Consider the following 25239-nt stretch of genomic DNA (forward strand, 5'->3'; position numbering starts at 1 on the left):
ACAACAGCAGGTAAGTAAAACTTAAGACCTGATATTTTACTATTTGTGGTCGAAAATTTGATTCTATTTGATATAGAGTAAGGAGGGGTAAAAGTACGATGCGGGTAAAAGTGCGATTCAATGATTTATCAGTGCGGATTCCGAGTAAATTGACTACATTGGCATGGATGGGTGAGTACTTTGACAGCTTAAATCCATCATAAACATTTGTTGTTTACGAATCATAGTTGCTGAGTTATGGGTAAAAGTTATTTTAGAACGGTTTTGATGTAATATTTCGTTGTACGGCAAATACGATATCAACAGGAGGATATTACTTATTCACAAATTGTAACAGCGTTTTACATCACTCAGATATCTCTCTTGAAATTGCGGTGAGAAGAATTTACAAAATATATGTTGCTTTTCCATAATTTAATCAAACCCCGTCAAGCGCCTAGCGGGGCAAAAGTTCGATTTATTGACGGGGTAAAAGTTCGATTCATGAATCGAGAATCTAACTCATTTTACTGACGGGACGACGACACTATGCAAGTCCTTGCGACTTGTAAGGTACTGCGGGCGACGCTGCTCGTCCGTCAGCGTTATAGCCGCGATTTTCAACGGGGTTGTTCGGGGAAAGGAGTTCTAGTTCTATCACGGAGCGAAAAAATTCGTTTGTTTCAAACGAAATTTTTATAACAACCTAAAAATATTTTTGTTTCGGAACGAAATTCTATTTGAATCAAGAAAATAACAGTTTCGCTTTTCCATAATTTAATCAAACCCCGCCAAGCGCCTAGCGGAGTAAAGGTGCGACTCACGGACGGGGCAAAAATGTATAGCTTATATACAGCTTTTGGCACTATATTACAGATACTAGAAATGGAAGATCTGCAGAAAACTGTGTTCTACAGATGTTGGTCGAAGGAAAACAATGTTTTTCCGCTGATGAAACATAAAACAAACGTTTGGGAAAGTTTCGATCTGTCGGAGGCTGCAATACACCAGCGAGAAATAGGAAAGGTGTAAATTGAGAATATTCCTTACCGAAACATACCGCAGATTGACGATAATATTGTTTTGTTAGCTACTGCTGTGCTAATTTCATGGATTCGAGCTTCGCACTTTTGCCCCGCGGTAATCGAACTTTTACCCCGCTAGTGGGGTAAAAGTGCGAATCAGCACTTGTTCAGAAGAATGAAGAATTTATTTTCAATAACACTATTATTCCAGATGATTTATAGTTGAATGTAAAGACATTGAGTTGCTGCATCACTGTAAAATATATTTTGTTGTTGTTCTTCTTTATATCTCGCGAAAATTGATGACAACTTCAAACATCGCACTTATGCCCCGCCCTACTCTATTATACGCCTTTTTATGAAAATTTTGTGTTAAAGTTTGATTGCACAATTATTAAATTTCGCTCCATTTGACACCTGTCCCACGCTTACATCACTACGTACTTTGAATTATCGTAGAAAGCCATGCGTACTGACTAGAGCAAACGGAACCAAGGTAACGACTAGTGCAAACGATGTCCTTTGAATATCGACTCCACTATCGGTTCTCAAATCGTTGCAATGATCCGAGCTGCACTCCTGACATGTTGCCATTCGATAAGCTCTAGTCAGTTCCACCTGTCGATTCAGTAAATCACATTCTCCGGCAACCACGCAGCCACGGTAAATTCGCTCCGCGCTTGAACTTTTAGCTGTTCCGAGAGAGAAACAAAAGCTTTCAATGATCTTCATGTTCATGTTATCGTAAACTACAGACCTTTGGCATGCTGCAATCCGCAAGTCAGTGCTACCAAATTAGACTCGGAAGAAGTGGCGCACGTTACCTTCGGTAGTGAATCGATTTGATTACAATCTAGATCGGTTAGATCCGTATCGCAGCTATAACACTCGAGTGACTGAACGCGGACGGTGGCGATCGCCGGGACCAATATTAGGGTTAAAATATATTTCATTATGTCCGAAATACAGTCAACTTTTTGAAAAACAACCTTTTCGCCAGGTTGGCTAAGAATGACTAAGTTGTAAATTGAGAACTTGAGCAAATTTCAAGTCGTTTTTAAAGATAAGAAGAACAGTTTTCCTCACAGAATACACGCTATTTCATAATGAAAAATATCTATTAATCTATTATTCAATATTACCCTTGAATAGAAGGGTACCCAGTAACTATTTGTATCTGATAACAAGCAGTTATAATCCCCGGCAATTGTGAGACGCTACTTTGAGTACAAAAATAAATAAATATTATCTACAATAATGGCTAGTGCTTCCTGAAGTATGAAACCAAACAAATACTTACGATGGTTTTAAAGTGAACATTTCGATCCAACTAGACATATATTATATCTGGTCACTTACCGTTGAGCTTTTAGGAACCCTCCTCCGTGAGCATTTCACTATTCCAATCAGGAGACTTCGGAAAATCTAATATCGAGGCGGATAACATACCGCTACAGCAACTATTTTTTTGTCTTATTTTCCCAACAATTAACTTCTGATGTTCATATTAACCTTACAAACTCTACTAACTTCACACGGAATCATAGAACACTGCCATGTGTTTCAGGACGTCTTTGTTGTAGTCCTGCAGAGTAGGTTTGCCGACCAGGTAACCGCACTCCGAGTATAGGTTCATCCGTGGTTTGCGGAACCACAAGTTGCGATGCTCCGTAGCGGAGCCGGTCAAATCTAGCGTGTTCAGCTGGAATATGCTGAAGTGAAACCATTGGCTATCGGTTTGCACCGCCTGAACATTGATCGGTTGTGGCAGAGCCTTCACGTTGTCCTGTTTGGGAAGAGAAACAGTTATAACCGTTTATTAAACGAAGGCATACTAATACTGACCCCATACAGCTGTCGGGCCCGAGCAGCCGCTACTGTAAAAGCCTTTATCATGGCACGTCCGTCCTGCTGATCATCGGTTATTGGGGTTTCGAATACATTTGAAACGTCTTCCGGGGCACAGTGCAGCAGAATCGTCTGCGGATGGGAAAATCGATAATCCCGCTTGATGGGATATTCGTTATTCCACTCATAGAAGTTTGTCGTAGGAATTGTAACTGTTTCCTTGAGGGGAAAAAGATCTGGAATTGTCAGGTCTTGGGGCCGGTACAAGGAATTATCCAGCGGCTTGATTGGTTCGGAAGAAATTAGAAACGAGTCTGCTTTCAGCGTGAATTGGATTCGATCAAGGTCTTTTGTGACCGGAACCGTGAAGCGTGTGTTAGTAACAATTTTCTTTGTGGAACTGACAGCTTTACCAGCGAACCGTTCACAGTGTGTCAGTAACTTGGACAATAACAGACGACTGAAAAGAAAGAATAGATGTAACATTGAAAACATGAGAAAGTCTGAGCACTTACTTCCTTCTTTCATTTGATATACCATAGTTACGGGGAAGTTTGAAGGCCGGCCGTTCGGGAACTTTCACGACTGCAGTTTTTACTTGTTCTGTATCAAATACGAGAGCCGCTAGCACCGACTGCTGCATTGAACGATCAAGCTGGGCTGGAATCTTCATCTTTTCCAAGCGTTCTTCTATCTTCAGCGGCAATTCATCGTAGACAACCGTGTTAAGTAAAACCTGCGCTTGCCGAACACCTTCGAGCAGAACATTTTTGTCACCGTACAGATAGCAAGGCTCTTGCTTGTACAGAGGATGATTCTGGTCCCACTTCACCTCCGGCGGAAGTTGTCCTAGCACATCGTACTGAACGTTTTTTCGCGGCTCCAGAACAAACTCATTGGCATCAACCACCGGAATCCCGCGTGCCTCCAGTTCTGCTTGGGCACCGGTCTCCACTGGAATTCGCTTTCCCTGAATGATCCAGTGCTTTTTGAAATGAAACCCAATATGCTGCCGCAGTAGAACACAAGTGAAACGCATTTTACACTAATTATACTTAAAATATTCAAACGAAACGATATTTTCGGGATCACGATTGAATAATGCAAGCATCCGTCTCAAAAGTCACAACTGTGCAAATCAAGTGGTACTAGTACAACAAATTCTAGTCAGAATTACCAAAAGGGCAAATTCAATATTTTGTACAACAGGAACAGCTGTCAAACTGCTCGATTCCACTGCTAGAAAAAGGAGAAAAAGTTACTTCGCGTGAGACAGTGAGCAGAAATCTACACTCTTAAATGATTCTACATGTAAATTGGTCGGATTTAGTTAAAGTTAGGTTGAAACTACTCAAAATGCCCTTAAAGTGTACAAACTCAGATTTTGAGTTTTTCAACCAAAAAATTGGTAGTATTCGCGTTGACGGCATTAAACGATCTCTTGCGCACTCATAGAAATGCCCGTATGTACGTGTGAGTGAAAATCTGCCAAAATGTTTCGATCTCCTGCGCTCTTTAAGAAATTCCTATTCCGCTTCACCCCTACAGTAAACTTTTGGAGGTGGCAGCAGCTTACGTTCATCAACGCGAATAGGAACTTAAAATTGCGTTATTTGTCATAGAGAATAATTCCATTATCGGTAGCAAGTAGCCAAAATTGGTTGAAATTTTTACCCAAGGTTTGAGTTTGTACACTTTAAGGGCATTTTGAGTAGTTTCAACCTAGCTTTAACTAAATCCGACCTATTTACAGGTTGAATCATTTAAGAGTGTACATCATTTTGGTATTTACCTTAACCAATGCAAAATAGCCCAACACTTAGTCCCCGTACAGAGTAAACGCGACAGCGACGCGACACGACTTCGCTCTCATGTTGCTAAATGCACAGTCCTGCTTCGGGCGAAAAAGGGCTGCGCGTATAACTACAGCAAGAAATGTCGCGTCGCGTCGCATGTCGCTTGCACTCTGGCGGTACCCTTAGGGTAGCGCCAGAGTGCAAGCGACATTCGACGCGACGCGACATATCTTGCTGTAATTATACGCGCAGCCCTTTTTCGCCCGAAGCAGGACTGTGCATTTAGCAACATGAGAGCGAAGTCGTGTCGCGTCGCTGTCGCGTTTACTCTGTACGGGGCCTTTGCTATAATTCTAGCATGTGAAAAAAATTTACGGAAATCTATCATTTTTCGGTTTTCCAGAGTAGGTCCCCCCTTAACAAACAGTTGAATTAAGTTCTGAAGACGCGTCGATTTTTATATGATCATTTCCAGTTCAAAACGCTAAAAAAGCAATTTTTTACTCGACTATTTTCGATTGGATTTGAAATATGAAAATAGTTTCTTTATAACCTACTAGCTGACCCGACAAACTTCGTATTGCCACAAATTAACCTGTGTTGTACATAAATCATGAATCTCGGATGATCTTTGTCACTTCTCGAGTTTTGCAAGCCCCCCAGTGGGCGGCGCTTTCGACGGCGGGTCACCGGCAACACTCGCGACCGGCTCGTCCTGAATGATCTAGTGTTACTATAGATAGTTTTTGTGGTCTTGTTATTGATTAATGTTTTATGGAAGAGTCTCGAATTTCTCGAGTTGGATTAGTTTTTGAGTTTCGCAAAAATTTCTGTTTTATTTGTATGAGAGTCCATATCCCCCTACCACAGGGGTGAGAGGTCTCTAACTATCATAAAATAAATTCAAGACTCAAAAATCTCCTACATGCTAAATTTGGTTCCATTTGCTTGATTAGTACTCAAATTATAAGGAAATTTGTATTTCATTTGTATGGGAGCCCACCCTCTTAAAAGGGAAAGGGGTCGTAATACACCACAGAAAAAAAATTCTGCCATCTAAAACTCTCACATGCCAAATTTGGTTCCATTTGCTTGATTAGTTCTAAAGTTATGAGCAAATTTGTATTTCGTTTGAATGGGAGCCCCCCCCCCTCCTAAAAAGGTAAGAAGTCCTAATTCATCATGGGAAAAATGGTTGCCTCCAAAAACACCCACATGCCAAATATGGTTCCATTTGCTTGATTAGTTCTCGAATTATGAGGAAATTTGTATTTCATTTGTGTAGAAGCCCCCCCTCTTGAAGTGTGGAAGGATCCTAATTCACCGTAGAAAATGTTTTTGCCTCCAAAAACCTCCACATGCCGAATTTGGTTCTATTTGCTTGATTAGTTCTCGAGTTATGGGGAAATTTGTATTTCATTTGTATTGGAGCCCCCCCTCCTAATGTGGGAAGAGGTCCTAATTCATCACAGAAAAAATTCTTGCCTCCAAAAACACCTAGACGCCAAATTTGGTTCCATTTGCTGGATTAGTTCTCGAGTTATGAGGAAATTTGTATTTCGTTTGTATAGGACCCCCCCTCCTAAAGTGGGGAGGGGTCCCAATTCATCATTGAAAAAAAATTGTCTCCAAAAACACACACATGCCAAATTTGGTTCAATTCGCTTGATTAGTTCTCGAGTTATGAGGAAATTTGTATTTCATTTGTACAGGAGCCCCTCCTCTTAAAGTGGGGAGGGGTCCTAATTCACCATAGAAAATTTTCTTGCTCTCGAAAACCTTCACATGCCAAATTTGGTTGCATTTGCTTGATTAGTTCTCGAGTTATGAGGAAATTTGTATGGAAGTCCCCCCTCTTAAAGGGGAGAGGAGTTATAATTCCTCTTACAAAGAGGGGAGGGGTCTCAATTCACCATAGAATAAATTCTTGTCACCAAAAAAAACACCCACATGCCAAATGTTGTTCTATTTGCTTGATTAGTTCTCGAGTTATGAGGAAATTTGTATTTCATTTGTACAGGAGCCCCCCCTCTTAGAGTGGGGAGGGGTCCTAATTCACCGTAGAAAATTTTCTTGCCCTCGAAAACCTTCACATGCCAAAGTTGGTTCCATTTGCTTGATTAGTTCTCGAGTTATGAGGAAATTTGTATGGAAGCCCCCCCTCTTAAAGGGGAGAGGAGTTACAATTCCCCTTATAAAGAGGGAGGGGTCTCAATTTACCATAGAATAAATTCTTGTCACCGAAAACACCCACATGCCAAATTTGGTTCTATTTGCTTGATTAGTTCTCGAGTTATGAGGAAATTTGTATTTCATTTGTATAGGAGCCCCCCCTCCTAAAGTGGGGAGAGGTTCTTATTCATCATAGAAAACATTCTTGCCTCCAAAAACCCCAACATGCCAAATTTGGTTCCATTTGCTGGATTAGCTCTCGAGTTATAAGGAAATTTGAATTTCGTTTGTATAGGAGCCCCCCCCCCCTCTTAAAGTGGGGAGGGGTCCCAATTCATCATAGAAAAAAATTTTGTCTTCAAAAACACACACATGCCAAATTTGGTTCCATTTGCTTGATTAGTTCTCGAGTTATGAGGAAATTGGTATTTCATTTGTACAGGAGCCCCCCCTCTTAAAGTGAGGAGGGGTCCTAATTCAACATAGAAAATTTTCTTGCCCTCGAAAACCTTCACATGCCAAATTTGGTTCCATTTGCTTGATTAGTTCTCGAGTTATGAGAAAATTTGTATGGAAACCCCCCCCTCTTAAAGGGGAGAGGAGTTATAATTCCCCTTGTAAAGAGGGGAGGGGTCTCAAATTACCCTAGAATAAATTCTTGTCACCGAAAACACCCACATGCCAAATTTGGTTCTATTTGCTTGATTAGTTCTCGAGTTATGCAGAAATTTGTGTTTCATTTGTATGGGAGCCCCCCCTCTTAGTGGGGGAAGGGGTCTCTAACCATGACTAAAACCTTTCCTGGCCCCAAAAACCTTTACATGCAAATTTTCACGCCGATTGGTTCAGTAGTTTTTGATTCTATAAGGAACACAGGACAGACAGACAGACAGACAGACAGACAGACAGAAATCCTTCTTTATAGGTATAGATTATTTCAATGAAATAAAAAGGTGTGACAAAACGAGTCTTTCCTTTTAAAAAGGAGGTACTACCGCTAATCGAGGGGGGTACCAATCGGCATTAAATTTAAGATTTTTCCTTTCTGTCCTAAAATGAACAATCTGGCAAAATTTGGTTCAAATCCGTGAAAGTCGATTACATGGTTATCGGATACTTCACATGAATTGACTCTGATAAATAATTTTTAGGTTTCACATCTGAATAACTTGAGAACGGCTGGGCATAAGAAATAGTTTATATAAAAATTTAGTTCAAAGTGATGCGATTGGATCGCAGTAAGCCGTGCGTGTGGGCGGCAGCGAAATTTTTGATGCAATTTATGGAAAATTTATTCAATAAAACGGATTTTTGGTGCCGTACGACCGTCAATCGATAATCAAGCTAATGAAGAGTTGTTCCGTGATTGGTCGACAGCAGCAATGCGCTATAACCTTGGCCTATTACAGCTTGGCTTGTAGTTAATGCCATAAGTTCATCCCTGAGGGTCCGAAGTAGCAATTAAGAGCGACCAAAGGCGCTACAACCTAGGGTTTTACCAAGGGCAAGTAAGTAAATGTACTTGTCCCATCCCCGAGGATCCGGAGTATTAATTAACCTTTATACTAGCCAAATACTCCCAACGAAAATCAAATCTTAAACAAATTAATTATTAATCAGAAGCGGTTGGTACGAGCCGTCCCCGTTTCTTCTACCCCTGTAGATTCAGAAATGTATCTATGTATGCATAACTTATTCATACAAGATTCATTCCAGTGAATCGTCTCTGCGTCAATACTTCACAGTTGGCCTGGCCCATTTAACATTTGCAAGATATCTCGGATGTTTCGCAAATGTCAATACTGACAAGAAAATAATTTGAAATATTTCTATGATTAGAAATAATTAAAATTATTTCCAGGAATCCTTTATTGTGGCTGTGATGGTATTAATGAGAATAAGAATTTAGTTCAAAGTGATGCGTATATAGAATATGATACTGTCAGTTTTATAAAAATTCAAATCAAAGTAATATTGTTGTTGCAGTTGAAAACCGTAATAACCGACTTGCGACATTCGGTTTTATTCTTGTTCTGTGTGTCGCAACTTCGTCGCACGTGGTGCGCATTATAGCGCATCAATGTGCGATCACAGCGCACCACGGGCGACTTAAGGCCCAGACACAATGCATACGGATTTTATTACGTTGCGGATATTTGACAGAAACCCCATGGAAAAACTGTCAAATTGCCGCAACGTAGTAAAATCCGTATGCATTGTGTTTGGACGTTTAGTTGCGACACACAGCACAAGAATAAAACCGAATGAATGAAATGATTTCCCGCCCAGTGTTTTGACGTTTTAGATTGCGGTCATAGAAAAATGGCGGCGTGCCGAGGGGTCGACCCAAGTAACCATAAGCATTAATCTAAAACCGTATATTGGAAATAATTCTGCATCCCAAGTGCCAAACTTTTGTATATTAGCAATCTTAATGCTTATAAAACGTATATTAACATTGTTGATGCATAGAAGCATTAACGTAAATCAGCATTAAAGAAAGCAATATATGCGCATATAACGTAACAATATAATGCATTTAGTCAATTGCATTAAAACAAGCCGTATGTTCTGGCCACACTGGTGAGGCCCTCGCGCAACGAACTTATGTTGACAGGAGAAAATAAACAAAGTTGTGTCAGTGAGACTTGGAAGAAAATAAACAGCGGATAGAAGATTGATTGAAAAGTGAAAGTCATCTTAGATAGTCGGAGTGTATAGAATTTATAGTTGAAGATAGTTGAAGTTTATAGAGTATAAAAGGCCGATAGTTGGAAAGAATTCTCGAAAGTGAGTTGAAAGATAGCACGAAGAAATAGCTGTTGTAGTGTCAAGAAAGTGTTTTGCGAGAAGAAAAATAGTTTGAGTAAGTCGAATGAAGAGAATTCTATGCTTTGAAGTGATTATAATAATTGATCTATAACTATAGGTACGAGTAGAGCTACGAGTGTTCATACGGAAAAGCTAAAACGGAAAGGCAAAAACACAAACTACAAATATCGGAGCTGTGAGTAATTTATCACGATTTACAATAACATTGAAAACTAAAGCCGGGAAAATATTTATTAGGGTGGTTCAATTTACGGCACGATAGATAGCAAAAGAAGTTCGCATAAATCAAGGCAGATAGAAAACAATAATGTAAGTAGGAAGTAAAAATAACGTTAAGACCAAAATAACACTAACGGTCAAAATATATCTTTTAGTTTTGATCGACGCTAAAAAGGCGCGAATTGCAAAGATCGTTTTTTATTCTGCGGCGTCACAACAAAATCAAAAATTATTTGATGTCAACGGAGATGCGTTCGTCGAGTTCAAATGAAGACCAGTGCCTGTTCTGCGGGAAAACGGAGGCTCAATCCACGGACATCGACTGGGTACAATGCTCTGCGTGTATGTTTTGGGCTCATTTTTCTTGTGCTGGTGTTGACCAGGAAATATCCAAAACGGATTGGCATTGCCCGCAGTGTGTGCGGTCTGATGTACAGCAGTTGAGAGTTTCGGAACCTTCTACAAAAAGGCGGGCTAAGAAATCCGGCGCAAAAGGTGATGCGGGGTCTGATCAAGGAGCTGGGTCCGCCAAGGATCCGTCTGAGCAGCAGTCGGAAGAGGAACAGCTGATGAGAGAGACCTTTGCAAAGCAAATGGAGACACGGAAGGCACAGTTCGCCAGGAAGAAGGCGCTGTTGGAACTGCAAATGCAGCAAGAGTGGGAGATGCGTGAGCAGGAGCTCCAGTTCCAGCGTGAAATGGAAGAGTTGCAACTGGAACAGGAACGGAAAGTGCTAGACAAGCAGCTTGCCGCAGAAAAGGAGTTCCTGCGTAAGAGAAATGCTATTCGAAGGGAGATAGACGATAGCATTCAGAGGGTGCACGCGCTGAAGGATGACGCGGCTGCTGTTGCGGGCACAGTCGGTGGTGTATCGGACGAGAAATCGAAGCAGAAGGTGACAACATGGCTGAAGGAGAAAGTAAATACCGAGTCAGTGGTAGGTAAAAGTCGGGGTGCAATTCCGAAATCAGGACTGCGGCGTAACCTAACAGAGGTTCCCCGGTCAGAAAAGCAAGGTACAGAAGGCAGCGAGGTAGATAGTGACGAGAGTACATGCGGTGCTGCATCGGAAAAGAATGCTAGAGGTAGTATTCATGGTAGCAGCCGTACTACGAGCCATGGGCCGGGGCGTAGCGTATGTCGGATCTCAAGGGATCAGTTGGCCGCTCGGAAGGCGGTGTCCCATAGTCTGCCTAAGTTCAGGGGGGAACCCGAAGTTTGGCCCCTGTTCATTAGCAGTTTTGAGTATACGACAGAAGCTTGCGGATTTTCGAATCTCGAGAATCTGAAGCGGTTACAGGACTGTTTGATGGGTGATGCGCTTGAAGCAGTTAGGAGTCGGTTAGTGATGCCGGATTCCGTTCCGGATGTGATTCAAGACCTTCGAAATCTGTTCGGTAAGCCGGAGAAGTTGCTTAAGACTTTGCTGGTGAAGGTTAGGAATGCACCATCACCAAGACCGGATCGTTTAGAAACTTTCTTCCAGTTTGGGATAACGGTCAAGCAGCTGTGCGATCATCTCGAGGCCGCCCGTCTACAAGATCATCTGACTAACCCGATGTTGGTGCAGGAGTTAGTTGACAAGCTGCCACCATCTTACAAACTCGATTGGGTGCGGTATAAGCGCAACAAGGTAGAGAGTCCGCTGCGAATGTTTACGAATTTCATGAACGAAATTGTGTCCGATGTGTCTGAGGTGGCGGAGTTTACGGGGTTGTCGATCAGCGAACCCAGCCACTCTGGGAGAGGAAACCCTAGAAGTAGAGAGTTTGTGCATGTTCACGAATCGGAGCAAAGGTGGAATGATGAATATCGAAGCGAATCGAACAGCAAAGTGTGCTGGGTCTGTGAGCAGTCGGGCCACCTTATGAAGTATTGTGATGGGTTTAGAAGAATGAACATTGCGGAGCGGTTGCACGAGGTCGAGAGGCAGGGGTTATGCGAACGCTGCCTCCAGAAACACGGTAACGGACGTTGCGTGTCCAATATGCGATGCACGGTGCGAAATTGTCAGGGAGACCATCATCCTCTATTACACCGAGTAGAAGAGTCGATTCAGTTGCAGAAAGCTGAGAATAGTGTGAATAACGGTGAGAGATGCTCGATAATTTTTCGCACGATGCAGGTTACGCTGTACGCGGGAAATCGACAGTTAAATACTGTGGCGTTTCTCGATAAAGGGTCCTCGACAACGTTGGTGGACGATTCAGTGGCTAGTCTGCTGAAAGCGGAAGGTATGCTAGAGCCTCTAATCGTCACGTGGACCGGTAATATCAACCGCGTCGAAAATCATTCCAGGAAGGTGGAATTGATGATTTCAGCGAGAGGATCGAGGGAAAAATTTCCGCTGTTTAACACCAGAACCGTGTCGGAATTGCAGCTGAATGTGTTGATGAACGGCTTGTACTTGACTTCTTATTTTGCTATTCTGCGGCCACTATTTGTGCCCTCTTCCATCTGACGGTTGCCGTCTTTTTCTACCCTATTGGTAATGCAGAACAAGTAGGTATGATATGAGGGGGAATATCTATAGTTACTATATATATAGTTCGGCGGATAGAAAACCAGGCGAATTGGCATCCCTGATTTATGAAATTAAATTTGAAATTATGGTGAAATGTGCAGGTTTTTACGAAAAATAATCACTGGCGGGTGTTGAAAATGACTAGTTCTATGAAAATAAAGTGTGTTTTTTTTAACATTACTCCTGCATTTTGGATTTTGAAAAGCTTTTGGCTCCGCTTTTGACGTTTATTTGGCTCCCGATTTTCTATCCGCCGAACTATATATATAGTAACTATAGGAATATCACCAAGATTTAAATATGACTAATTTCACCTCACTCAATCACATCCGCTATGGTTTAGATAGCAAACGTGCAAGGAAACGAATGAGGTTGCATGACTAACTCCCGGTTCGAGCAGTCTAGGTGGTAGGATTATTCAGCATTTCCAAAAATGGTTCTGTTTATCCTGCTCCCCTTGAGATGCAGCAAAAAAAATCGCTTGCTTTTTTAGTTTTTTAAATCCCGACCGAATCTATTTTTATTTACCATAACAAGCAAACGATATGCCATCGATACTTTTTCGATACGTCGATAATGTAGACAAAATGACGTTTCGTTTAAGCCTCAAACAAACACTGATAATGCTTATTGGATGCTTGTGGCGTAGCATTTTAACAACCCGCTATTTCGCCTTTTTAGCATTATGTGAGTTCTATAGAAGTATATAAAGAAAAATATGCTTTTAATCATAGTTCTGTATGCTTATACAATGTTGTCCAAGGACTAGTGTTTAGTGCTTACTGGTTACTTGGGGATCTTCCTATAATCAGCAGTAAGTTGCGTGAATCGCGAGATACGTTTCGTGGAACGTGCGAGTTACCACGCATATTTTGCAAATTGAACAAGCCAATCGAATTTTTTATAGCATTATATGATATATTAATGGTGACTAATCCATATGTTGTTAGTAAATCAATAGTTTAAGTTTGAACACTTCAGGTAGATTACAAAACTTAGTCTTCCCTGCCTATACGAAACACAAGTTTGTTTACTTTGCTCATTTGGTGCCTCGATTTGACGGTTCGATTGGTGTTTTATGCCACGCTCTTTGCGCGTCTGTATAGATTATCTACCGTCTGTAGATTAAACCGGGTTTTTCCACCCCATCGGCAGGCAACTATGTTTTCGCCGCCAACATCTCGTATGTGCGAGCATGAGATAGCATGTCAGTACTGCGTTTCACTCAACTGCCAGCAGTCTGATTTGGGCCCGCTGTCATATTTTGAGCCCAGGACATGCTGTCGCTGACGTTCACTGCAGCTCGATATAGAGATGTCGATCAAGGGTATGTAATCATGCTATCTCTTTCTCATGTAGGAGTGAAGAGAGCATCCTTCAACTAGTTCGCCGGCAATTAGAATTTCCATTGAATAAAGCGTTAGCCGTCACTCGGACCGAAACGTCAGAAAAAACGGTTACACTGCAATCATATGCATTATTTGACGTTCGTTTCGAACCCCTGATGTCGATGGGGTGGGTTTTTCCGGTTTTTCGGATTAGATTTGGATTTCGAGCAGTTATTTACAGTGTTCTAGTACTACAGGAAATAAAAAACATCTGGCAACTTTGTGTCTAGTCTAGCTACAAAGTAAACTAAAACAGAACTAAACAAAGTAGCGTGTGTTTAAAGCCGCTAATTCAGAATTTACGCAATTTACTTGTTGACCAAAAATCACTTTTTGATTTGCATATTCTTTAAAATTACAATGGACGATGCCACAGATGGTACTTATCTATTTATGCTGAAAGGAAATCTAATATACTCACTACTCTTCTACAGATATAGATTCTACAGCTGCAGCTACAACTTCTACGGCTGCAGCTTCTACAGCTGACGGCGGCAACGATCAATGGGTTTACGTCGGTAACCTGCCACACAATGCGAAAAAAGGTGAGCTCTGCCGTCATTTTCCAGGGACAAAAACTATCTTATTGCGGCGCACAGAAATGAGGCACGATCCTGCCAAGGTAGCCCTGATATCGTTTTTGACCCAGGCAGACATGGAGCTAGCGTGCCGAAAGAACCGAAAAAAGTTCATGTACAGAAGACTGTTGGTCTTCTGTTTGGAATGGAACTGGACGTTTTCCCCGAAGTTTTCAGTTATGGTTAAAAATTTAGATGGCGGTAAGTTTATATGCATTCTATTTAATTTTATAGCTGTTTTTTTAAAAAAAATATCGTTTTGGTGCAGATATCAGGGAAGAAGCAATGTACAAAGCATTCCAATCCCTCGGTCCAATCCACGTTATCCATAAACCGCACTACAATTACGCATATATTGCTTTTGCGGAAAGCCAATCCGTTCGAAATGTGCTGGCGCTAAAGCGCTTTGAAGGAACCAATATCGAATTCTTTCCTATACAAAGGGATATTCCAATGGCAACAGTGAGGCTCCGGCTACCACACAGAAGCATCCAAGCGAAATGTCAGGGTTAGTGTTTTTTGTTGTTGTTTCTATGTTTTTATGCTGTGAATTTCCTTTTCAGCATATGGTTTGAAGTACAACAGTGAAGCCGAAACGCAAACCCAGTGTAAGTGCCGCTATGGCTAATTATACGGCTATTATAATATCGTACATCTTTATTTTCCAGTACTAGTAACTAATATTCCTCGTTACGCTTATGAAGACGACGTTCTAAAATATCTTATCAGATTTGGCACAATCACAGAATGGAAAATGTTTCCATGTTCTTTTTCGTTACTTACCAATAGTGCATATGTTACGTTTGAAAAAAGTGTGATGGCTCGCAAAGCTTATACATGTCCCAGTCACTTCTTCCAAGGCATCGCCCTGGAGATCTATAATAAGGAGATAACCTACGGTGAAACCGTTTCCACTCATGCTGTGTTACTGACGAATACCAGTATATGTAAGTTGTTTACTAGCTTGCATCGAAAGTCACTAATCAAGATAATCTCGTTGTTTTCGCAGTTTTGACAAATGAAGAAATCTACGAAGCTCTGAGCTTATGTGGCGCCATAAAGTACCTGCACCGCACCAGCAAGCGCGCTATTGTCCGATTTGAATCCCCTGAAGCCGCACTGCGTGCTGTTAAGGTGAAACAAATCGCAGAAGAATATGTCTTTATCTCGATGTACACTGAGCGTAAGCACACACGATTTAATTGATTGTTTAAATCAATTCATTTAATTCATTTCCATTTACAGAAGGCTACAATGCAGAACAACTCGTTACCTTTCTTCCTATGAGAAAAGCAAGCGCGCTTAGGGAAGCAAAGAAAGAATTGGTTGGAACAGTAGCTCTGGCAGAAACTCACAGCCTTATAGAGACAATTCAAAGTTTTCACTACTATAATCCTGACCCGGCAGTGTACCGAAATGAAGGTAAAGTGCTTTCTATGCCGAAGTACCACAATGGTTTACATTTGGCTTACATTTTTTTTTGTCCACAGTAATGGTAATGAACTATCCTCCGCTAGCAACATGTGACGACTTTAGGAGTTTTTTCAAACATCAAGGTTTAATAGAACAGTTTCGAAAGGAAAATGTAATGGGTCTGCAACCGGCAGTATTTCTGAGCTTCCCTAACAAACTGGAAGCAAGACGAGCATGCGCGTTGAATCAGACAATGATGAACAATAAGAGAGTGCTAGTTTTTATGGCATGTGAGAGGTTTTTGATCAACCCAGAGTCAACAGTACTGGCATTTAAGCTGGGCCTTGATGCTACAGACGAAAAGCTTGTGGACCGATTGAATAAAAAGTCTAAAGTTAAATTTGTAATGCGCATAGATGAGCACAGGGCTTTGGTACAATTTGCAGATGCGTTGGATGATCGCGATACGTCGGACAAGCTTGGCACACTTGTCGATGCTGTATACAAACTGTATAGCTTGCAACAGACTGCGACGGTAGACGAACATTTGCTCCCTCTCATGCCTCCTGATAGACCGACTGATGATAGATATGAGAACTCATTCGGACCGTCATCATATTATGTGCCAGGTGGAGACAGTTCCTCTGAAGCCTCTGAAACTGATATGCCAACGGAGGATCTTCAAGATATTATTACTGTAGAAATGACGGACGTCAGTGACCCTACTCCCACTCACACTTCGAATCGTCCTTCTGAAAATTCACTATCAAGAATTTTCAGCTTGCAGCCCCCGCTGGTTGTTACTGAACAATCTCCGCACGTGCCGTTTGCCAATGCAGTACCTTCTACCAGGCCTGCGAATACGGCTTTGCCTAATGTACCGAACAACAACGTTCCTCTGCTAAACACTACCATAGCGGCTTCGCAGTCTGACATTATTCGTACTGAAAATTGGGGATCATCAATCAGCACTAGCATGCTGCAGCTGCCCCCTATTGCGCCCGCTATGTTACGACTTATGCAGAAGGTGGAAAATCTTATGCTGTACACGCCAGCGTTTACCGGCATGACGATGATGCAACAATATCTACTAGTTAATGGAATTGTTAACTATATTATTGCTAATCCAAACTATTTCGATATAAATCAGGAGAACAGAATTGATGGCTTGATGAACGTCCAGCAGGGATTCGAGTTTGCACATGTCCTTCGGCAGTTTCCACGTGGCCGGCCACAGCAGCTTCTTTCGCTGATCGAGGCAGACTATCTTGAAACCATCAATCAAGCCATTAGTCAATCGAACCCAGAACCAGAAGTGGACATGAACACAAACAATGCTGTCAATAATACGGAATCATCGATAAGCACAATGGATAAAGTAAATCTGGTAGCCGCTATATGTGAGCAGTTTCGACAAATACCTCGCTTGGTCAAAATGACTATGGATGACAAAATCGATTTTCTGTTACGCGGCTTCAACGACTTCCAATGTGCTAACTTGTTAGCGCAATTACCGCGGCCTCTACAGATAGAATTAGTGGAAAAGTTACAGAAAGGCTTTGAGCCAATGGCGACAACAAAATCTCAACCAGCAGCAAACGTATCAGCGACGACAAGCTTCGTTCCCAAACAAGCTGTACCGAAAAACGATCAACCGACGCCCACAGTGTATCAGTCAAATCCTCCTGCTGTTAATCCTATTCTACCATTCTTTTCCCAAACGTGCAATCCTTATCCATGCCCCCCACCTTTTGCAGGAGTTCCCCCACCAGTCGACAATTTTTACAACAATCAATCGACCACAGTAAATCCTGCTCCTACAAATTCCAGTCTACTGTTGTACTCACAAACGTGTAGTCTTTATACAAACCCACCATCGTCTGCAAATATTCCTCCGCAAATCGAAGATTCTTATAAATGCACTCTGGCTTCATCGTCTTCCACAAAGTCTTCAAAAAAGTCTAACAATACAGGGTTCGAAAAGGTTTTTAAAGTGGGCAAAAGAGTTTACAGAAGCAAGCGCTCGCCAATATCAGACCACGAGCGGCGACGTTCACGATCCAGGTCCCGGTCGAGAAGCAGTACTACACGTGTGTACTGCATTTCTTCGGATAGTGATAACGATAGGGAGTCCCGACAAACGGGAAGACGCCGCTGCCCTGGATCTAGGTCTAAATCTACGTCCAGATCGAGGTCGCGGAGTAGATCTCCGGCACGATGGAGGAAACACGGAAGACTGACACGAAGGCGCCCTCTCACTAGGTCAAGGTCTCGATCGAGGAGTAGATCTCCGCCACGATGGAGGAAACTGGGAAGGCAAACCGGAAGGCGCCCCCTCAGTAGATCAAGGTCCAAGTCCAAATCTAGGTCAAGGCCTCGATCGAAGAGTACATCTCCACCACGATGGAGGAAACAGGAAAGACAAACAGGAAGACGCCCCCTCACTAGGTCTAGGTCTAGGTCCAGGTCTGCATCAAGCCCTAGATCGAGGAGCAGATCGCCGGCACGATGGAGTTCTTCTGAAAGCGAATCCGGTTCATTGGATATTAGGAATGCGGACGAACCATTGCCAGTTGGTAAGTAATGGTCTTTTGATGGTAGGTTCAGAACTCGAAAAATAAAAACTTTTCGTTTATTTTCACAGTTCTCATCAGTCATGTGGACATACATGTTCCGACGGAGAAAATTTCGGAAAAGTTCTCACAATTCGGTCAAATTGTGTCCCTCCGGCCAAGTTACAGCCAAAATGGTCAGCGAAAGAAAACCAAGCGCGTGTACATCGAATTTGATACTTACAATCAGGCACTGCAGGCACTTGGGCTACACTTGACTCTCTATCGCGGTCATATTATGCGCGTAAGATTTGCTAATCAACGGCCGACTTTGCAGGGTGTATTTGCAGTGAAAGCAACGTTTACAGATCCCATAATGATGGAGTATTCTGCGGAACTGAGTGAAGTGAAGGTTCTAGAGAGATTTAAGAAGCATGGCCCAATCGCCAATCTATATTCGCGCAATAGTCTTGAATACTTGATTGTTTACAAGCACTCGCACTCAGCTACTGCAGCGTTGAGCGAGAACCATGTGAAAGACTCTTGGAAATGTGTGGTCACTAGACTAGACGAAACTGCCTTAGATAAAAATCATTAGGAGGCTAGTGTAAACTTGGACGTGCAGTAAATTTGTTGAGTAAATCGTTACACAAATGTAACTTCTTTACAATTTGATGACCGTGAAGCAATTCTTTTCTGCATCGAACTAATTTACCTATCCATACTATATCGAATACAGAAATGCCTTTCGCATTGCTGGGGTCTTCCTCAAAGTTGTCGGCCTCTTCTGGGTTCCCTGCTGAGTATAGTTTTCGCTGGTCGTTCATCCGGCATTCTCGCTAAGTGGCCAGTCCATTGTAACCAGCCATGTTTTACTCGTTTAACATGTAATGTTGCAGAGTAGATACGACAGTCCGTCACTTTGGTTCAAACCAGATATTCGTAAGCAAAGGATTCCTGCAGTCTGCGGAATAAGATGTAGGAAATAATTTTATATGTCGAGTTCAGTAGGGTTATACCCCCGTAATTGCTGCAATCCTTCATCTAGATGGCCCTGAAACCTAATGCCCTTCTAACATACATAAAAAAGTTGCATGATAGATTCATAATACAGCCGGTTGTTCCAGAGCCTTCTAAAGTTCCAGAGATATTTTATCCTTTCCAATCGCCTTTACCGTTCTTCAATGGTCTTGCTTCACCTCGTAGTAATGTCCCAGCCCACCTGATCTCCAAGAAGCCAAACGAGAAATCGGGTTAACGACCCACAAAGCCGCAGGTTAGGACAACCTACATAAACATTATAAACGCTAGTAACGGCTCTACACTGAGTTAGGTATTTCCCAGATTTGTGAGGAGCGAAAGCTACCACAGGAATGAATGGAAGAAAGTGATTGTCCCATCTATGAAAGTAATGATCGACCCGACTCCTGAACTATCGTGCCACAACGCTAGTGAACGCCGCCTACAATGTACTCTGCCAGTTACACCGGATGTGACCGATAGCAGAAGGTTCGTAGGGAATTATCAAGCGGGGTTCATGGGAGTGCGCGAGTCTGCGGACCAAATTTTTGCTGTCCAATGTTAGGAGTACAACGTGTTCACGTATCACTTCAAAGCAGTGTACGATACAGTCGATCGAGGCCGGCTATGGCAGATAATGTGATGTGTTTTGTGTGTATCGCGGGAATACTTTAGAGTTCTTTCGATAGTAAGGTGTGGCTCATCCTGCAGACTATTCAACATCATTGTTGAGAATATGATCCGACGAGCGGGCACCGAAACGAGAGATATGATTTTCCCCAGAGGTAGCCATCTACTAAACTTCGCAGATGACTTTGATATCAGCCAGGAACTTTGGAACACCGGGGGCAATTAACGCCAGACCGAATCCGAAAGCAGAGGCTAGATGTATCAGCATAAAAATAAGTGCGTCGAAGACCATATGCATGAATAGAAGGGCCTCAAAGGCGACAAACGAGCGCCTCCCACAGATGGTAACTGTTGGCGACAGAGAACTAGAAGCGGTAGATGAGTCCGTGTATTTGGGGTTGCTGGTGACCGTGGACAATAACACTAGCAAGGAGTTCCAGCGGCGCACTCGAACGAAAAATAAGGCCTTCTTGCGAAGGGTAGCAAAACGCTATATTTGAGAAGCATACGGTGCCGTACGAAGCTGGCAATGTACACAACCCTTATTAGACCGCTAGTTTTTACGGACTTGAAGCTGTGACGCTGCTGGCGGAGAACACGCCGTATTCGAGCGGTAGGTGCAACGGACAATATTTGACAGAGTACAAATTGAAAGCGGAGAGTGGTCGAGGCGTATGAATCACGAACTACAGGCATTGCTTAGAGATTGCCATCGTACATCATCTACATCATAGTTAATGTCAATGTCAGTATTGAATATCGAGTATCTCGGTGAAAAAATACCGAAATTCTCGGCGAAGTTTCAATGTGGCTCTTTGGATTTACGATACCTCGGTGATTCAACTCTTTACTGTGCTGTTGGGATCTCAAAAATTTATTTTTCCGTACTCGTCGTTGTCGTCGTCAGTAGTTTAGAGCCGGGGTGGCTAGTCTACTGTTTTAAGCAGTCGTCTCCATTCAACTGGATCTTGGGCCACTCGCCGCCAGTTTCGACCTGGTCGAGCCATTTTGCACGCTGAGTCCCCTGTTGCTGGTGACGGTGGGGCTGTTGAAGAGAACTCCGTCGCACTGTCATCCGGCATCCTTATGACGTGTCGCTTATCGTAGCCTACCGACTCTCAGCAGTTCACCATGTACGATGAAAATTTTTTTAAGCAGTGCATATAGCCCGCGATGCATTCGCCTCCGCCACACTCCGCTTTCAGTTTGTACTCCGCCAAATATCGTCCACAATACTATCCGCTCGAACACGGCTAGGGCACGTATGTCCTCTGTGTGCAGTCTTAGTAGCAAGTATTTCCTACATGATTCAGGGCGAGACGGTCGTAAACCGCGAGTGTTCGCCGGCGACCCGCCGTCGGCAGCGCCGGCCATCCCCCTAAATTTAGGTGAAAGTATTTTCCTAGGTTTATTGACTAGTAGGGGCTATTCCTTAGTTGAGTCTGAACGAGCGGTAGCGAGTAAGGACAGCATATACTCAATAAGTAGGCCGAACATCCTGTCGAAATTTTCGAACAGTAATAATCAAATCCAAATTACTACAAGCTGATTTTAGGGAAACTGTTAATAGCTATTTTGTAAAAAGGAAATTATTCAAAAACTAGACAGCAAGGAACATTTTTGTTGTATCAAGCATTTGTCATACACTTGATCCATAGGGTCATAGGTATTTGCTATGCAATAGTTGAATAAGATACTATTAAAAAAACATTTGTTAGGAAGTTTAATAACTTTAATGCACTGGTCCATATGGTTCATGATCCGAGAATAATTTTTCTCTTATCCATCAGAAATTATGCAATTATGGACCTAAGGTCAAGGTAAAATTTAATTTAAAATAATCAATTCACCGTCGGATATAGCAGACTTCCACGCGCAAATCTGCGAATCTAATTGAGTCTGTCGAAGATCGCGAATATTCGCTGAATGTCCAGAACACCCTGCTGCCGCTCGTTCAACTACAACATAGTCCCTAGGTTCAAGTATGCCTAAGAAAACAGTATCTCTTGTTCAAGAGACCAACGCTTCAGACTACGAATGCCATAGCGGCTTAGTGCCGTTTTGGTTCGTTATTTTCGATTATACGGCTTCACCAGATCGCTATTCCCGTTGTTGAAAGCGGCGGCCTCTTCCACGCAAACATATAGGAACTATCTAGTGCTATTAGTTAAACCGAGTGACCAAGTTAGGCACACGTGACCAAGTAATGGTAGCATAAATTTGAATGTTGAGTCATTCAGAGGCCGCAAGTATTTTTGGATTTTTGCGAAAAGTATTTTATTGAATATTCTGAGAAATGGTCCACTCAAAATATTCTTTTCTATACCACTGCTTGCATTGCCAATTTTTGACGAAGTTTTTCTGCAATAAATTATTTTTAAAACAAGTAGGTATAAATCAGGTTAACCCTACAATCGAGTCAAGCACCAATGGTTTCAAATATCTGGTAAGCTCATGCAAATACATGTATTTTGGGGTATGGTCCATTCTGGTGAAGTTTTCTGGAAGACAGAGGAATTTTCTGGGAAATGGTCCATTTTGGGGAAGGGATTTATGGGAAAAGGTTCATACTGCCTCCCAGTTGGCTCCGAGGTATGACGCTGACCTAATAAGCCCAATGCACACTATTGCTAAGGTACGGCAGACACGGCACGTTTGTGTTCGTAATATGCTAAAAAGTATAGTTGGGTTAGTGTCATCGTTGTACGGCACAATATTTATGCTTTTTTTTATGCCCGTAGAAGAATTATTCTATTATAGTGCGAGTTTGACGTCACTCTTGTTGTTTACATTATTTGCGCTGCTAACACAAACAAACGGTACCTCTACTACTTCACATCGTTATAAGCCAGCCGTCGTATGTTCGAATCTCTACTGGGAGAGGCTGTTAGAGTCAATAGGGTCGTAGCAACTGGCCCTGCAATTGTCCTGCACTCTAGCAGCTGACTGCGAAGTCTGTCGTATAAAAACAGAAGGTCAAGTTTCGATAACGGAATGTAGCACCTAGGCTTTGCTTTGGTTCATTCTGGTAAACAAATTCTGGCAAATAAAGCTTTCTGACAGCTCAAGTACTCACACTAGCGAGCAAGAGATACGCATGTACATTAGTATTGGGCATCGAAACAAAAATAATCGATGTTTTTGAATCGATGTCAATAGTCTCAAAAACATCGGCACATCGATTAAATCGAGTGTGAGACATCGATGTTAATTGAATCGATGTTCGATGTTGGCAAATGAAGGAAACGGAACGGCCGATGCTCTTTATTCATCGCAGCATTTATTCAGCATTATTCCGATTTTTTTGCGTGTCTACTGATATGCTGACAAATCCTTATTTTTTGGCTGATATTGAGAAAAAATTCTGATTTTTCCTGACTTTAACTAAATGAATATATTGCTAATTGCAAGGAAAATTTTATCATCCAAAGTGCGCAATCGTTCATAAAAGTGCTATTTTGGCTTAAATCGTTTCGGTCTCTTCGGCGCACTTATTGCTTGGAATGAAACGAAAAAGTGCGCCGAAGACACCGAAATGATTTAATGCTGGATCGCAGTTTTATGAGCGATTTCGCACTTTGGATGGTACAATTTTCCTTGCAATCAGCAATATTGTTGCAAAGAATAAAACAAAGTGACGGTATGTTGTTGTGCCTTCTCGCCATTCTCCTTAATAGTCCGGTCTGTCGGTTCGCACATATGCGAAGTTCCGATAGAATTTAGAAAATATTCATACTTTTACAAAAAAATGCAGGATTTTAGCACAAAAAAAACTATAGAAATAGCAACGCAGTCAACTGTGTTAATTGCGTCAATCGAAGTTGTGCTGATTTCAACAGGGGCTTGCGATGGGTGCCATGTTTTTGTTGCCAACATCTCAGCACATCTCGACAAGGTTGGCAGCAAACTTACCTGTCAGACGGGCGCTTTTCCTGCAATAGCGCCCTTCGTTAAGTCGACTGTCAAACACCGTTCGTTAAGATAGGGATAGCACCCCGCTGGATTTCAACGGATTAATTTTATCGGGACATCGATTTGAATCGAAAAACTAACATCGATGTGACCGATTTTCCTGTAAGCTCACATCGAATCGAAACATCGGAAAATCGATGCTGGAACATCGATGTTTCGATTTATCGATGTGACATCGCCCATTACTAATGTACATACATGATATTTGCCTCATTTTGGGGAAGAACAGGCGTATGAAACTGAAGGGTAAAGAAGTAGCTAACATCTTTTTACGCTTCCTACACGTCCGACACAAAAAGAAAAAAAGCAAAAAAGTAACTTTGTTCGGGAGCTTACCAATACTGATTCATCCGAGGCTGAAGTTAGAGCGGGCTACTCACAAATACATTTTGTCCGAGGCAAAGTTTGTTGTGGGCTAGATGAGATGTTGGCTACACGAAAAATGTATGGGAATGACATTTGTGACAGCGGGGTGGGGAAGAACTGATGCCTGTTTGCCTCATTTTCAAGCACCAACACACACAAAACTGGAAAGGTCTTATTTTCGCAAGTGGTTTTCGGGCAAATGTATGTCATGTCATACACAATCCAGCTCGGTATAAAGTTGTTAATAGGTAATTGGCGGGGTTCAGATTGAAAATGTTTAAATATAGATTAAAAAAGGTCATACCAGGGGTTTACGGTGCGTTGAAATAAATAAAACTCATTTTTTTAAATTGATTATATAAATTTTGTAATACCGAATCTACCGAATACTAAAATTGGAAGTTCAGTTTTCTTTTGGGTTTTTAGGGTTTTTGCCTAATATATCCGCACTTCTGATACCTATACCTATCTCTAATTGGAAATCGTTTTATTCGAGCTTCGAATCGAGCAGTTTAGCTATCGGCCTTCGGCCGCTTTTGGTGGCTCACAGACAATGAGGTTTAAAAAGGTGTGGCAGATGAAGACATTTGATGGTATTAGTAGCGAAAAATCTGAAAACGACGTCAAACTACAAAAACAAACCGCGTCGGACAATGGGGGTTGTTTTTGGAGTTTGACGTCACGCTTCATCGTGATTGGTCGATTTACGATTTCACTCACACCATGATGAAATTTCTTCATTGTACTAACACCACTTAACCAACTTTGCCACACGCACACCTGTATATATCGCATTGTATCGACATGACAATCTGTATTTGACATTAAAAATTACAAAAATCTCCAAGTTAAGTTCCAACTACAGACGGTAGATAATCTACAGACGCGCAAAGAGAAAAATTACCAATTCGGCAACACTTTTTT

At 42.0% G+C, this 25239-nt stretch overlaps 2 protein-coding genes across 2 annotated transcripts; one reads left to right on the forward strand and one right to left on the reverse strand.

The window, feature by feature from the left end:
• Positions 1-2458: 2458 nt before the first annotated feature.
• On the reverse strand, positions 2459-3976 carry LOC128745135 (39S ribosomal protein L37, mitochondrial). The gene is made up of 3 exons (XM_053842129.1): positions 3368-3976; positions 2850-3312; positions 2459-2790 (listed from the first exon to the last, which is right to left on the reverse strand). The coding sequence occupies exons 1-3, from the start codon at positions 3889-3891 to the stop codon at positions 2536-2538; spliced, it is 1242 nt and encodes a 413-aa protein (XP_053698104.1). The 5' UTR covers positions 3892-3976; the 3' UTR covers positions 2459-2535.
• A 10129-nt stretch (positions 3977-14105) lies between these two features.
• Positions 14106-18945, forward strand: LOC128742236 (uncharacterized). The gene is made up of 9 exons (XM_053838531.1): positions 14106-14163; positions 14219-14563; positions 14631-14870; positions 14926-14970; positions 15031-15309; positions 15372-15545; positions 15608-15784; positions 15853-18351; positions 18420-18945. The coding sequence occupies exons 1-9, from the start codon at positions 14145-14147 to the stop codon at positions 18923-18925; spliced, it is 4284 nt and encodes a 1427-aa protein (XP_053694506.1). The 5' UTR covers positions 14106-14144; the 3' UTR covers positions 18926-18945.
• Positions 18946-25239: the final 6294 nt, after the last annotated feature.

This window comes from Sabethes cyaneus, chromosome 1 (assembly GCF_943734655.1).
Source record: "Sabethes cyaneus chromosome 1, idSabCyanKW18_F2, whole genome shotgun sequence".
Lineage (NCBI taxonomy): Eukaryota > Metazoa > Arthropoda > Insecta > Diptera > Culicidae > Sabethes > Sabethes cyaneus.

Coding starts and splice junctions, on each gene's coding strand:
- LOC128745135 (XM_053842129.1), bottom strand. CDS start 3,891: ATGCGTTTCACTTGTGTTCTACTGCGGCAGCATATTGGGTTTCATTTC. Junction 3,313..3,367: donor ATATCAAATGAAAGAAGGAA/GTAAGTGCTCAG, acceptor CTTTCTTTTCAG/TCGTCTGTTATTGTCCAAGT. Junction 2,791..2,849: donor GGGCCCGACAGCTGTATGGG/GTCAGTATTAGT, acceptor CTTCCCAAACAG/GACAACGTGAAGGCTCTGCC.
- LOC128742236 (XM_053838531.1), top strand. Junction 14,871..14,925: donor CATCCAAGCGAAATGTCAGG/GTTAGTGTTTTT, acceptor TTTCCTTTTCAG/CATATGGTTTGAAGTACAAC. Junction 15,785..15,852: donor GGCAGTGTACCGAAATGAAG/GTAAAGTGCTTT, acceptor TTTTGTCCACAG/TAATGGTAATGAACTATCCT.